The sequence below is a fragment of the Mauremys mutica genome, chromosome 1 (genome assembly GCF_020497125.1).
Source record: "Mauremys mutica isolate MM-2020 ecotype Southern chromosome 1, ASM2049712v1, whole genome shotgun sequence".
Lineage (NCBI taxonomy): Eukaryota > Metazoa > Chordata > Testudines > Geoemydidae > Mauremys > Mauremys mutica.
In genome coordinates this window covers 15,998,936-16,013,763 of record NC_059072.1, presented here as the reverse complement: position 1 = coordinate 16,013,763, position 14,828 = coordinate 15,998,936, and the positions used below count along the sequence as shown (strand labels likewise).

The 14,828-nt window shown below is 42.3% G+C and overlaps 1 protein-coding gene across 3 annotated transcripts in view; it reads right to left on the bottom strand.

Annotated features, from left to right (window-relative positions):
- Window positions 1-14,828, bottom strand: part of CAMK1D (calcium/calmodulin dependent protein kinase ID) — a 362,522-nt gene that overhangs the window by 63,147 nt on the left and 284,547 nt on the right. For all 3 annotated transcript variants that reach the window (XM_045030977.1, XM_045030990.1, XR_006582309.1), the window contains 2 exons: window positions 11,458-11,596; window positions 2,075-2,201 (listed from right to left, as the gene is read on the bottom strand). In XM_045030977.1, the coding sequence (XP_044886912.1) occupies window positions 2,075-2,201; window positions 11,458-11,596 (266 nt within the window). The remainder of the gene's footprint in view (window positions 1-2,074; window positions 2,202-11,457; window positions 11,597-14,828) is intronic.

Genomic DNA, 14,828 nt, shown 5'->3' with positions numbered 1-14,828 from the left:
GACTGCTGATATTGATTGGAGAAAGGTGTTCCAATTTGGCAGGACTGGGCTGTTACTCTCCAGCAAGGGGGAGGCCCAGTCCAGAGCCTCTCCCTTCAGCAGACTGATTACGACAGAGGCATAGGTCTGGGGACACAACAGGAACAGAAGATGGCACTGGTTCATGAAACCCCAGAACGGCTGGCGACTCCCACTGAATTGTTCTGGTAGAGGCATTGAGAACCGCTGTTCAAGGCAGGGCACTGTGGTCTGTGTCTGAAGCGAAGTGTTTTCTATGTGAAGCTGGCTTACTTGATCCCACAGCAGCCCACTCTCTGAGGCAGTTGCAGAACTTGGGCCTGCAATGCTCGGTTCTCCGCCTGGAGGCAGGCAGCCCATTTGGGCAAGCCCAGTGCCTCTGGAGGCAGCAGTTGAGTTGCTAGTTCCATACTTCTTGTACTGGGCCCACCCCCCTTGGGCATAGGTGCAGGAACTAGGTGTGCAGGGGATTCTGCAGCATCCCCAGGTTTTACATGGGGCTCTGCTGCTGGTCCCGCTCCCAGGGTCCCGGCTGCTGAACATGCGCCCGGGGCTCTGGCTGCTGATCACACTCCAGGTCCCGGCTGCTGCTCCCCCCCGAGGTCCCAGCTGCCTCCCCGTGCTTGAGGTTCCACTGTCAGCCCTGCACCCAGGGTCCTGGCTGCCAGCCCCATTCCGGCCCCCACCTATGGCCCTAGCCTCGGCCCCCTTAGCCCTGTCCAGGTCCCTGCTGCCCAGGGAAACACAGCCCTGCTCCCGGCCCTGGCTCGGGGGAAGGAGGGAGCACGGACAGGGGTAAGGGGGCTGGCTTCCAGCATCCCCACTATTAAAAATGCTCCAGTGCCACTGCCCTTGGGGATGACTGTATGGTCTGTACAAACCGTTGGGGCTGGGATGTAGGCAGCTGGGCCTAGTTTTAGTGGATGAGTTGGGTCCTTGCACCAGCCAGAGTTCAGAACTAGAAGGTCAGAAACTGAGAGTCAGATACCAAAAGTCAGGCCGAGTCAAGAAACCAGGAGGTCAGGAAAATCCAGACTCATTTGACCATACACACAAAACTGTCTGTCAGCACAGGTACAAAGAACACCTACTTCTGGCTACTGAAAACCTTAAAGTTTAGATCCTTCCTAGGTAGAAACACTAGGCCAAAGGTATCCCTGGCACAAGTGCCATTATTTCAATGTAATTTAAAAGGAATTACACTAAAGATGAATTTTACACTGTAACCTGTTATAGTATCACAGTATTGGAACAGCTACTGCCATTTTGCATGCTCCTCTGAAATATGATGTTTGCCTTTTAAATAAAGTCTCTTAAAAAGGTATCCTGCAAAGATATTTTCCAATATTTGTTTAATTATTCTTTTTAAACTATGCTGGTAAAAGGGGGGGAATGTAATCTGATCAGCAGTGCAACACAGCATCTTGGTACATTAACATCTTAGACTGGACAAAGCATCAGAGCATATAAAAGGGAAACAATCTGAGGACTGGACTACGTATAGGGTTTTTCCATCTCTATGAAATTTCTATGAGTCTATAACTCAGTGTGGCTGGACAAGAGATTTATTTGAGACTTCAAAATAAATGCAGTTCATCCATTTTACTTACTAATACTTCTCTTGGAAGGAATTTGTGAAATGTGATCCTTTATCATTAAAAACAAAATGATACCTCCCTTAAAGTGTCTCAGTTTCATATGTGATTGAAAAAATAAATGGATTAGAAGGATATCATTCAAATGCTCCCAATTCAACAGCAGGCACTGTGTTCAAGACAGCCCACCCTTTGGAGGAATACAATTATAGAGCTTAATCCCACAACCCAAGTTGACCACAGAAATAAATAAATGGCAGGATCGGGACACAATAGATGAAAAAGACCAAAGAAAGAGAAGCATTAACTTAAGAAAACTAGCTAATGCCCTCAAAATCTTTCACCTACTATACAGAGTCACCAGAGAACAAAGAGCATTCTCATATATTACCACCATTTTCACTTATGCTTCTTTAATATACCTCGGAATAACGGATGGTAATTATGACCTAACCACTTACCAACATATCCTGGGGTTCCACACGCTGTGGACATGACGTCTCCTTTATCCTCCATCTTTGACAATCCGAAGTCACTGATCATGATTTTGGATTCTTCATCCTGGCTGTAGTACAGCAGGTTCTCAGGCTAGGAAGAAGTTTGAGACAAACAGTTATGAATATATGAGTCCAGTAAAGAACAAGGTGACACTTTACATTTTTGAAGCGGAGGGGGGAAAGGGGAGGATTCCCCAGAACCCTCAACCAATTCCCCATAATAATAATTCTTCAGAGGCAATACCAGCCAACCTAGTCTCGTGACTGAGAAGGATTCTACAGGGAACCAATCAGTGCCACTGTTAAGGCAACTAGCCAGAGGCCCTCCTCTTCAGATGTTGCATGTACCATCTCTGTTGCATGTAACATCTCTGAAGCCATTCCTTTTCTTTGACAACCCAAGCAGGAACCATGGCTCCTTCTTTCTCCTGACCAGAGACATAAGGGGATTGACCTACATACAAACAAAGACAGTCTCTTCAATCTATGGTGATAAAACAGAAGAGTATCAGAGGGGTAGCCGTGTTAGTCTGGATCTGTTTTAGCAGCAAAGAATCCTGTGGCACCTTATAGACTAACAAACGTTTTGCAGCATGAGCTTTCGTGGGTGAATACCCACTTCGTCGGATGCAAGTCACCCACGAAAGCTCATGCTGCAAAACGTCCGTTAGTCTATAAGGTGCCACAGGATTCTTTGCTGCTAAAACAGAAGAGTTCGCTTATATGCAAGTATAAATGGTAAGTACTATGTAGAACATTCAAAACATTTTACATAGATGCACTATGGGGTTAAATTGTAGTTTAAAAAAACTCATTAGTGTTAGAGAATTTTTATATATATCCTGCAGGAAATAAACCATGATAAAAGAGTAAATGCCATTACAGTTAATAGAGTTATACCAACATTGATTTGGCTCCAGTTATTTAGAAAAAATACTGCACTACTGAGAATAATGAACTAGGAGCCAAGTAGAAACCATGAGTCTCTTCACTGAGCTCCATGGAGTTGTGCTGATGTTAATCTGGTTTGAGATCAGAATCATGCCCCAGACACCGATGTGCTACATTGTTGCTAATCCAAAATGTTCAATACATCTGCTTTTAATAATTTGTTATGTTATTAACAAACAATACAGGTCTTACTAAGTACAGTGTACTTCTGGGAAGTGTAATTTGAGGTTTTACCTCCCAGGGTGATTCCATTGCTAAGGGTTTGAGCCTGCAAGGTGCTTAGGATCCTCTGTGAACTCCCAGTGAAGCTGTGGAAGCAGTGGACAATCCATACCTTGTAGAGCCAGGCCTTAAACTTGTTACATTTTTACAGCACGAGATGACCAGCTTTGTGATATAGTATTGGAACAGTTTCTGCCAAGAAACTGGTACAAATACCTACCACAATTTAACACATTTCTTCTATAAACCCAATATGCGCTCCAGATGTGGATTTCCAGGAAATAATATATGAGATGAATACATGAATGGACAGCACACATGCTTGATATGTAAGCAACAGGTAGCTGTCGTAAAAGAATACAGCATTCAAAGACACTATGAAGCAAACCAGGATGAGAAATATGATAAGTAAACAAGATAATTATGTGAAGATAAATACTCCAAATTAGCACAGTTGTTAAAAATGCAGCCACTAGTGTTTACTAATGCTTATCATGTAAGTAATTCTGCTGTTAAGGCAAGCTATGTGATTGCCTATGAAATAGCTGTCTCATCAAAACCATTTTCCGAGGGAGAATTTTTGAGGAACTTCATGCTGCAAGCTTCAGAAGTACTGTGTCCAGATAAGTGGGAAGCTTTTGCAAATATCAGCCTCTCAGGAAACAAAATTGCTGAGAGAATCAAGTTAGCTGAGAATCTGAACAGTCAACTGCAGGACAAAGCAAAGTCTTTTGCTACTTTTTCAACAGCAATTGATGAAAGAACAGATGTAAACGACACATCTCAACTAGCAGTGTTAATTCATGAAGAACATGTGTGTAGCAGAGGAGCTTGTAGAATTGTAGACACAACAGCAGCAAATTATCTCTTTATCAACTTGGTGGAAGCTCTAAACAAATTGGATGTGGACTGGACAAGAGCTCTGAGTCTGGCCACAAACAGGGCATCCTCGATGGTAGGTAAGAAAGCCGGAGTTGCAACAAAAGTGAAGACATAATTGCAAACTATCAACCACAACCAACAGTTTAGCAGTTTTCATTGTATTTTACATTAAGAAGCTTTCTGTAGTAAAATTTTGGAAATAAATCACGTGATGAATGTGGCTGTTAAAAATGTAAATTTTATTCGCGCTAGAGGTCTCTAATCAGTTCAGCCTGCTGTTGGAAGAATGTGACATTCATCGCGGACTGCCATATCAAACTGTAGTTCAGTGGCTAAATTGGGGAGTTGTATTGAAGCACCTTAAGAACACAAGAACGGCCATACTGGGTCGGATCAAAGGTCCATCTAGCCCAGTATCCTGTCTTGCGACAGTGGCCAATACCAGTTGCCCCAGAGGGAATGAACAGAACAGTTAAGACATCAAGTGATCCATCCCTTATTGCCCATTCCCAGCTTCTGGCAAAGAGAGGCTAGGGACACTATCCCTGCCCACTCTTTCTAATAGCCATTGATGGACCTATCCTCCATGAACTTATCTAGTTCATTTTTGAAACCTGTTATAGTCTTGGCCTTCACAATATCCTCTGGCAAAGAGTTCCACAAGTTGACTGTGCGTTGTGTGAAGAAATACTTCCTTTTGTTTGTTTTAAACCTGCTGCCTATTAATTTCATTTGGTGACCGCTAGTTCTTGTGTTATGAGAAGGAATAAACAACACTCCCTTATTTACTTTCTCCACACCAGTCATGATTTTATAGACCTCTATCATATCCCCACTTAGTCATCTCTTTTCCAAGTTCCAGTCTTATTAATTTAATCTCTCCTAATATGGAAGTTGTTCTATGCCCCTTGTAATTTTTGTTGACCTTTTTTGAATTGCATTGTGAGTTCCATCTTTTCATGGATCAGAAAGGAAAAGCCATCACTGAATTACAATTACAGGACAATGAATTACAGGACAGGCTTCAAGACCTTGCTTTCATGGTGGATATTACAGAGCACTCAAACTCGCTCAACACAAGAACGCAGGAGGGCAACCGAGTAGCGATAGAATCCTATGACAACATTCATGCCTTTGAAACTGAGCTTCAGCTGTGGGAGAAGGATCTTTCGCAGAGTAACTTAGCACACTTACCTGCCTTGAAATCACTATGGGACACTGTTAGGACTCACTGTGATGACATCATAGGCAAAACTGCTGAACTGAGAAAGGAATTTCAAGAATGATTCTCTGACTTCAAGAACCATGAGGAAGAGTTTGCAATTTTCAGCACAACCTTTTCTGTTAATGTGCTAGATGTACTAGAGGAGTTCCAACTGGGACTTCATGAAGTGTAGTGTGACACTGCTGAAGGGCAAATTTTCCAATATTGGTGTTTTCAAGTTTACCAATATCTGGATCAAATTATTCCAGACTGCAGTCCTTTGCATCAAGAATTCTTTCCATGTTTGGGAGCATATGTGTGTGTGAACAAGTATTCTCCATCATAAATATCAACAAATCTAAGCTACTTTCTGAACTAAGCGACACACACCTGAATTCGATACTCAAGATAGCTTGAACTAGTGCATCAACATTTGGAGCAAATGACTGGGCTGAGGCTAACAGGTACCAGGTATTGGGGGAGCAACAGTAGCAATCACTAAAATCTAAAATAAATGTAATTACCAACATGGGTTCTCTTTATCTATTTCTATTTTAATAACTTTTGCTGAATGTGGCCCATGCCAAGTGGCAGAGTATCGGATCAGGCCCGCCATATGAAATGCATTTGACAACCTTGCATCACATACACTAGTTTTACATTGGTATCTGGCTGTGTGGGAATTACCCCTGATTTACCTCGGTGCAAGGGAGATCAGAACAAGGCTCATGTCTCTAGCCCCACACTTGGGTCCCAAACTGTGCCAGTTTGGCTCACCTTGCTGCTTTCTTTGTCTCCTATTACCATAAATGACAACTTCTGTATCCTCTTGCTACCCCCACCTCTCCCACGCTCAGAGCATCCTCCCTAACCCTGCACATTAGAATGGCTTAGACATTTTTGACAACAGCAAAAACACGATGAAAAACAAATGAAATTTCATATATATTTTCATGAAGTTTTCCTCATTTTCCAACCACCCTTACAAGCACCCCCATTCCCTTTCTTCACCTCCATCCTTACTCCTTTCACTACCCCTTCCATCGCAGAGCTCCGTCCTCACTCTCTTTCCTGTCTTAGAAGCTGACTGAAATTTTCCTGAATTTCAAAATACTGCTGACATTTCAAAATTCAAAAAATCCCACCTCTCTCCCCAAAGTCCTGCTTTTCAATCAGTGAGAGAGGGGATACAATAGTTTTTCAATCAGTGAGAGAGGGGGTACAATAGTTTGAATTCCACACATTTTAATTTCTAAAATCTTCAATATTAAAAAAAACTAACAGGAAAAAATTGAAAACATTTTCACGATTTTTTTTCTAACCAGTTTTACTCCTGATTGAATTCCAATCTCAGGGCTTGTCTTCACTGTGGGCTAAATCGGCGCTGTTGAAATTGATGCAGTGGCGTCGATTTAGCAGGTCTAGTGAAGATGCAATAGGTTAATGGAAGAGCACTCTCCCATCAACTTAATTACTCCACTTCAACGAGAAGCGGAAGCTATGTTGGCAGAAGAGCATCTCCAGACGACATAACGTGGTATAGACGCTCGCATTCTGCCATATATTTCATGTTATAGCAGTCTCAGATGATGACGCAGCACATGTTCATTTTAAGAACACTTTCACTGAAGATTTGACAAAACACAAAGAAGGTACAAATGTGAGATTTCTAAAGATAGCTACAGCACTTGACCCAAAGTTTAAGAATCTGAAGTGCCTTCCAAAATCTGAGAGGCATAAGGTGTGGAGCATGCTCTCAGAAGACTTAAAAGAGCAACACTCCGATGTGGAAACTACAGAACCCAAACCTCCAAAAAAGAAAGCTGCTTGGGATTGTTATTGAGCAGAACCCATCATCAGCATGGGCGCGTGGCCCCTGGAATGGTGGTTGAAGAATGAAGGGACATATGAATCTTTAGCACATCTGGCATGTAAATATCTTGCGACACCGGCTACAACATTGCCATGAGGATGCCTGTTCTCACTTTCAGGTTACATTGTAAACAAGATGTGGGCAGCATTATCTCCTGCAAATTGTAACCAAACTTGTTTGTCTGAGCAATTGGCTGAAGTAGGACGGAGTGGACCTTTAGGTTCTGAAGTTTTACATTGTTTTATTTTTGAATGCAGTTATCTTTTGTACATAATTGTACATTTGTAAGTTCAACTTTCATGATAAAGAGATTGCACTACTTGCAGTTCTTATATTAGGTGAATTGAAAAATACTATTTCTTTTGTTTTTTACAGTGCAAATTTTGTGTTCTAATTGAAATCAATATACTTGAAAATGTAGAAAACAAATTTTTTTAAAAAGATGGTATTCTATTATTGTTTAACAGTGCAATTAATCATGATTAATTTTTTTAATCCCTTCACAGCCCTCGTATTAATTGATTAATTTTAAAGGATGCGAAGAAGATGAGTCTGTACTGATCAGAATCTCTCAGGACCTTTCATTGTTCTAACCACTGTCCTCCACCCTTTGTTTATTGTCATTCTTTGCTGTGTTATTTAGATCAGACCCTCTCGAGCTAGCGACCTGCCTTTCTCATTTGTTAAATGGTATTCTACAAATAACGATTATAATAGCAATAGTTAATTACTGATGTTGCAAAGTAATAGTCCCAATACCAATCTTGATTGTGGGACCGTCTGGCCTCCATCAGGAACTTCCCCAGCTTAGGAGTCCACAGGACCTGCTTGCCCACTTGCAGCCTTCTGCAGCAGCCACAACAGAGTGCACTGCCAGCCCTCTGCTGGGCCCAGGCTCCTTGATGGAGTTGGGCCCACCTTTACATCCTGTAGCTGGAAATCACCAGCTCCAATCATTAGATTCTGTCCAGCTGGGTTGGATGATTCTCACTAACTATCTGCTGGGCTCCTCTCCAGAACAGGGCTGGTTGTTCCCTGGTACTCTGGCCCTTAAAGGGGCAGACTGGCCTGTTTACAGTGCGAGGGCAAGAGGTGAATTCCCCTCAGCTACTGCCACTTGGGGAGTGCCTAGACAATGAGAGAACCTCTCTCACTGGCATAGGTGGCATATTCATTGTAGCTGTTTATATGTCGACAAGCCCAAAAACTTTACCAATACGTAACGGACCAGAAGCAGAACCAATGAGCAGACGAAGGTAAAGATTGTACTGTGGCTAACCCAAAGCGGGGCCAACTCTGTCTGCCATGAAGAGCCTCTCTTGTGCATTGTTCCATACAAAACCTGTGCAATAGCAATGGTGAGCGTTACTTGTAAAAATCGGACTCTGGTCTGTCTGCCACACCCACATGTTTTGGGTTTATCATTTTCCCCCAACTGGCCCTTTTTATCAGATGTGAAAAATCAACATCACCACAACTCAGCATTGCCATGTTTATGCAAAGTTAAGACAAAGCAATGAGAGGCACAGTAGAGTCCTTACCATCTGCTCAACAAACATTTGCAGCAGCAAGTTGCTTTTGTAAGACTGGAATAAAAAATGAAACCACCCATGTAAAACATAAAGCTCTGTTACCACCGGAGTGTGATGCTGCCTGGATTCTCTTTAGGTTGGATTCCCGTTTTGTGACCTGGGAGGACAATGTAGGGGAAGAGGCCAGACTATCAACAGCTGAAAGAGATGGTTATAAAGTCCCACCAAGTCATTGACAAAAGATTGCTTGGCCTGGCACTTTCCCTCAGTCTTCTGATAGCCAACAAATCCACTGGCCTCTGTAAAAGAGTACAGGTCCTATACCCTAAGAGGAAACGTGAATCCTACCTCAAAATGGAGAAGCATTTTCCATCTCTAACCTCTGCCTATCCAAGTATTTAGATAGCTCCCATCCCCAGAGTCACTAGGCTCTTCAAATGTTAACTAAACTTATCCTCACAATAACCTTGGAAGACAAGGAATTCTTATTCCCATATTAAAGATGGGGAACTGAGGCTGGGAAAGACTAAGCAATTGACCCAGGAAAACTAAACTAAGCTAGTGGCAGGAATTGAACTTAAATTACAGTTTAGTTTAGGTCAGTGCTTTAACCACAAGACCATCCTCTCTCTCTTGTAAGTCTATATTTTGTTACAAGCTACATTAGTTTGCTCTTTCACTTTTATCCTACACTAAGTGATAAATTTGTGACCCCAATGCTGAGTATATATATTCAGTTATTGTCTTTTATTAAAAAATATGCCTTCTGCTACTGTATTGTTTAGGGTACCAAAGCTTAAATGTACTGATTTTATCTAGCTATGCACACTGTTACAGCTTTACAAAGAAATATCTGCTTATCATCTCAATGGCAGCATTCAAAATGAAAGGAGAAAAGCATGAAGAAATAATGCTATTATTTGAATAGAAGCAATGAGAGATTCTGCTATAATGATACCTGGGCACAGCGAGGAACAAAGAGTAATCTCAAAATCATACAATTACACCGTGTTCTTCAGAAAAGAATCACTTGTGCAGAAAGCACTTATAAAAACATTGGCTCAAATGGAATGACCGTAAAGGAGGATTGATAGGGAATTGGTAAACATTTTCAAAACAATTAATCCTGTGACACTCTGTATCTAAAAGCAGCACCCTGAACTCCCATATTCACCCCGTCATATAATTATGATATATTGCACACAAAGCACGCATGTAAGACATCATATGAAAGGTCATGATCTGCTGAAACCCATTATTTTGTCCAAATACGTATATCATTTGTGTGTATCAAGTTATGGGATTTTGCTGTATGGTCGTTATTGAAATATGTGGTAAGTTTGCTGGTGACATACAAAGGAGGCAAACCACTCCCAGTAGGATGTTCAATGACCATTAATCAGCAGGGGAGTTGTAATCAAGGGATTTACAATTCAGTGGCAGTTGCACAAGACCACACCAGGGGGGTTGCTTAATACTGACTCAGCAAGGCCCACCAGGACAAGTCTGGGCTGATATTTTCCAGTCACATGGATTGAGGATATAAAATAAGGACAGTGGCATCATGCCTGGGCCTTTCTCCTCCTCCACCTATGCTGGAAGCATCAAGAATGCTGGAAAGACAAAAACTTCAACTGAGGAGACATCCAGTGGGGTGAGAAAACTGCTTGATTGAACTACTACCTAATGTAATAAGGTTTAAGATTTAGACTGTGCGTTTACCTTTTATTTTCTTTGATAACTATCTCTGACCTTTTATGCCTACCACTTATAATCACTCAAAATCTATCTTTCTGTAGTTAATATGTTTTGTATTTTACCTAAAACAGTGAGTTTTGGTTGAAGTGCTTGAGCAATCTCAGCTTAATTTACAAAGGCTTGTTTAGGTCCTCTTCACATCGACAGAGGGGCAGACTGTCTAATAAACCTACACTGGTCAGGCTTCTGACCAGAGAAAGATGGTACGGCTTTGGGATGCACCGCTGGAGAGATGGGGGGAATGGGCTTGTGCCTTTCTCTGTGTAATTCGTGAGTGGCTCAGGGACCATTCATGCAATCTAGCTGGGTGTAGGGCTCCACATGCGGTTATGCTGAGTGATAACAGCGCCTGGAGGGGTTTGCTGCTAGTCACTAGCAAGGCATTGTGAGAGACAGCCCAGGCTGGAGAGTTAAGGGGGCACAGCAATCCCATAGTTCTAGGTTGTAACCCAGGGATTCCATCACAAATCCCTCATCATTTTAAGTAGTATGTAGTATTTAATGCAGCACTGTAAATTTGCAAGGCACTTTTCAGCAGTAAAAACACATGTGTCTGCCCAGAAGAGCTCACATTTTTAATGTAATGTGTCTGTTAGTCTATAAGGTGCCACAGGACTCTTTGCTGCTCTTAATGTAACGGAAGTCATTTTCCCCTGGGACAGATTTGCTGTAATCCCACTCACCACTAATGTTGGTGAAGGTAGCAGGATAAGGCCCTTCATGAGACAAGATAAAGAAACACTACTCTAGATAAAACCCAGGACAGCTGTTCAGATAAGTGAGGGTATGGATTATACAAAGCCTCACTTAAAAGATGAATCTCTACTATCCATGATAGTCCCAAACAGTGTGAGTTAGGCTTTGCGGTAATTGGGCCCACACTCATTAATACCATCTAGAGATACAAGTAAGTAAGTGGCCTTACCTTGAGATCTCGATGCACAATGCCCATTCTGTGCAGGTAGTAGACAGCATCTAGGACCTGCCGTATCAGAGTGCTTGCATCCTTCTCGGTGTAAAATCCTTTCTCTACTATGCGGTCGAAAAGCTCGCCTCCAGACACTCTGAAAAACAGCATGGAATATGGAAGTGTGAAGATGTGCTTGCAACTCTCTAAAGGTATGTCTACACTGGGGCCAACTGCAGCTTGGGTAGACACACCCAAGCTAGCTTTAATCTAGATAGCTCGGGTCCTGGAGTAGTGAAGCTGCTGAGGCAGCGCATGAGTAATTACCCAAGGTTCTGGGACGACTCGTACAGCCCATATGGAAGCCCATACAGCCCCAGTTCCACAGCGCTGGCACCCAAGCTAGCTAGACTAAAGCTAGGCTCCATGTCAGCAATGTATATATACCCTAAACAATGGCCAATGAGAGTAGGGTGACCAGATGTCCCGTTTTTATAGGGACAGTCCCATTTTGGGGGACTTTTTCTTATGTAGGCACCTATTACTCCCCACCTCCTGTCCCATTTTTTCATAGTTGCTATCTGATCCATCTAGATGACAGTACAGAATCGGATTCCGTTCAAGCAAGTGATTATCTAGTGCTATGGGCATGCTCAGACAAAGTAGAAAAAGCCTCAAATATTAGGATTTGGGGGGGGCTTCCCATAGCACAGAAGCTGGTCAGTTTGCTTTTAACACTGAATCCACCCTAATGGGACAAAAAGGTTGATTGAAACAATAAGGTAATAATTATAAAACAAAAAAACATCTTGACTACCCTACTATAACAGAATGGCCCATCTAATCCAGTGTACTGTCTCGACAAGGGCCAAAGTAGTGGGCCAGACTCACTAGGGCTAGCTAGCACATGGTAATTATACTTTCCTAGGCCAGCCATGAGTAGATGAGGAAGGACAGGGAATGTTTCTGATACTGCCCAGCGGTAATGCACTTTGTGTGTGTAAGTTAAAGTCTGACATCGCCGTCTAGTGGCCGGCCCAGGACGATTATAAGGCTCTTACTACTGTCAGCAGCTTGACTAATACTTTAGGGGTAAAGACTTGTATTTTTGGAGCTGGAGGGCAGGGTTCTATTCTCCTTCCCCATCTGTGAGAGATTTATACAGTAATTGTGTCTGATACCTACAGCACATTCATTCATTTTACGGCTTTGGGATTCCTACTGGGGAGAAGAAAAGGGCAGCCTCTTCCAGAGGCCTCACCATTTTACCCATTCCTACTTGTTCATATATCACAAACTAGACACACGCTTATGTTGCAAGCCTGTTGGGTGAGCCTGGTCTCAGACTGAAAGGCAGAGCACAGTTATTAACGAGAGAACAGAGACTATGAGATCAGTTCCCCACCAGGTAACCCAGACTGGGAAAGGGTTCCATAAATCAAAGAGAAAAATAAAACAGAACCATCCCAATATTATACTTATACTACATTACACTTCTCTTCTGCTCGGCTAGAAATAACATGCTCCTTCACCCATCTTACATAAAGAATGGGCCACATTAAACTTTTTAATGGAACTTTCTGTGAAAAAAAGAGGAAGGTCTTTACTAAGCTATTGAAATCATAAAACTGTCAGCAAGAAACTTTAACTGCCCCACCAGGACAATAAAAGATTTCTATTTTAGCAGGCAAACAAATTAAAAAAAAATTAATGCGATATGTTTTCTGCAAGCTGTACCACTTAACATATAATAAATAACAGACTGAAATGTTCTTTAAAAACAAACCTAATAAAGGAAAAATAATAGGGTCATTAAATGCTCGTGGGGGGAGCTTTACATTATACAAACACTAGGTAATTCAGTTGCAGGCACTCCAAACAATAATCTATTTGAATAATGACATGAGGTCACTTCCTAAGGAAAGTTAGGACCTGAAACAGAAGAGAATGCTGCTCGTGGAAATTAACATGTTCAACTTGGAAACTGAAATGAAATCTAGGAGAAAACAGCCATTTAAACTGAATAATCCACCAATTAATTACTAAGCAACTAAACTGAATGAGCCACTGAAATATTGAAACTAAGATGAAATTATTCAACAGACGTGAAATTCACTCAGGGTCTGGTCCAAAGCCCACTGAAATAAATGGAAAGGCTCTCCCTGGCTCCGATAAGCTATGGATCAGGCCCCACATGGGTCCCCTCTGTGTCACTTACACTTTGTAGTTCCACACTGAGAGCAGGGCTGGAAGCCCGGATCCAGAGTGGTCATGCAGAGACTCTTTGCACTCCCTATGCACCATAGAGTGGGCTCTGTGCTGGCCACAGAAACAGACTGATGCAGAAGATGGCACTATAGGGGAAGGTTGGCAGCAAGTTGGGTGAGGGGCTCCTGGATCCATTATGTAGTTCAAGAGGCTATAAACATCTAGCCCAGGTGGCAAGGAGGTACCATACCCTACGGCTATTGCAACTGAGGAGAAGGAGAATAGTGAATAGATACAATGGACAGGCAGGTGCTATTCAGTACCGCACAGGATGCTGCCCCAAATCCTTGGCTTTTAGATTCACGTTCAATATAAAATCCAGCCAGACTCCATTCTCCTTGCTATGGAAGAGTCTCCTAAATGCTGTGCAACCTATTTCTCCATCCGCAGAAGGCAGATACAGTTTTATTGAATCTGGCTTTTATTAACTGCCTGTCTTTTCATATTTCCCCCACTCCTCTTGTACCCTATGGATTCACTGCACTGAAAATTTAGTCCATGCCATAATTAATGTGATTGAATACAGCATGTTTTCCTATGAAATCTCTGTGTGCTTTGTTGTGCACTCCACACAGTTCCTTGGCTTTTATTCCTGAGATATACTGCTTTACTAGACACTGATTTACAGCATGTGCTTTTATGTGCAAGGTCTCTCTCCTCCCTTACTCCCAGAGAGAATAACTCCCTACTATTTTTAACCAGAACTACTTGAGATTTCACACACACACACTCCACAAGTCTTTTATCTCTTAATCAAAAGCTCTTCTAACTTGAATTTAGTTCAGTTGATCTACTGTACCCAAGCTCAATCTGTTTATAATTTACTTTCAACACACGGAATATATTTTCAGCCTACTGAATGACGCATTGCAAAACAGAGCTGAAATACAGACACAAGATCGATATTCCATGGGTGGTTACCTCTTACTAATTCAGGACATGACTTTGACACCAAGTGCGCATCATGCAGGGACCAAAGGGGGCATATGGCATCCTTTACTCTCTTGCATGGGTTACCCGTGTTGCAAGTCCAAGATAATGTGCACTGGCACAAGACACTTTGTATCCTGGTGCAGCGTGTCTACACTATGGGTTTGCAATGGTGCATCGACACCGGCATA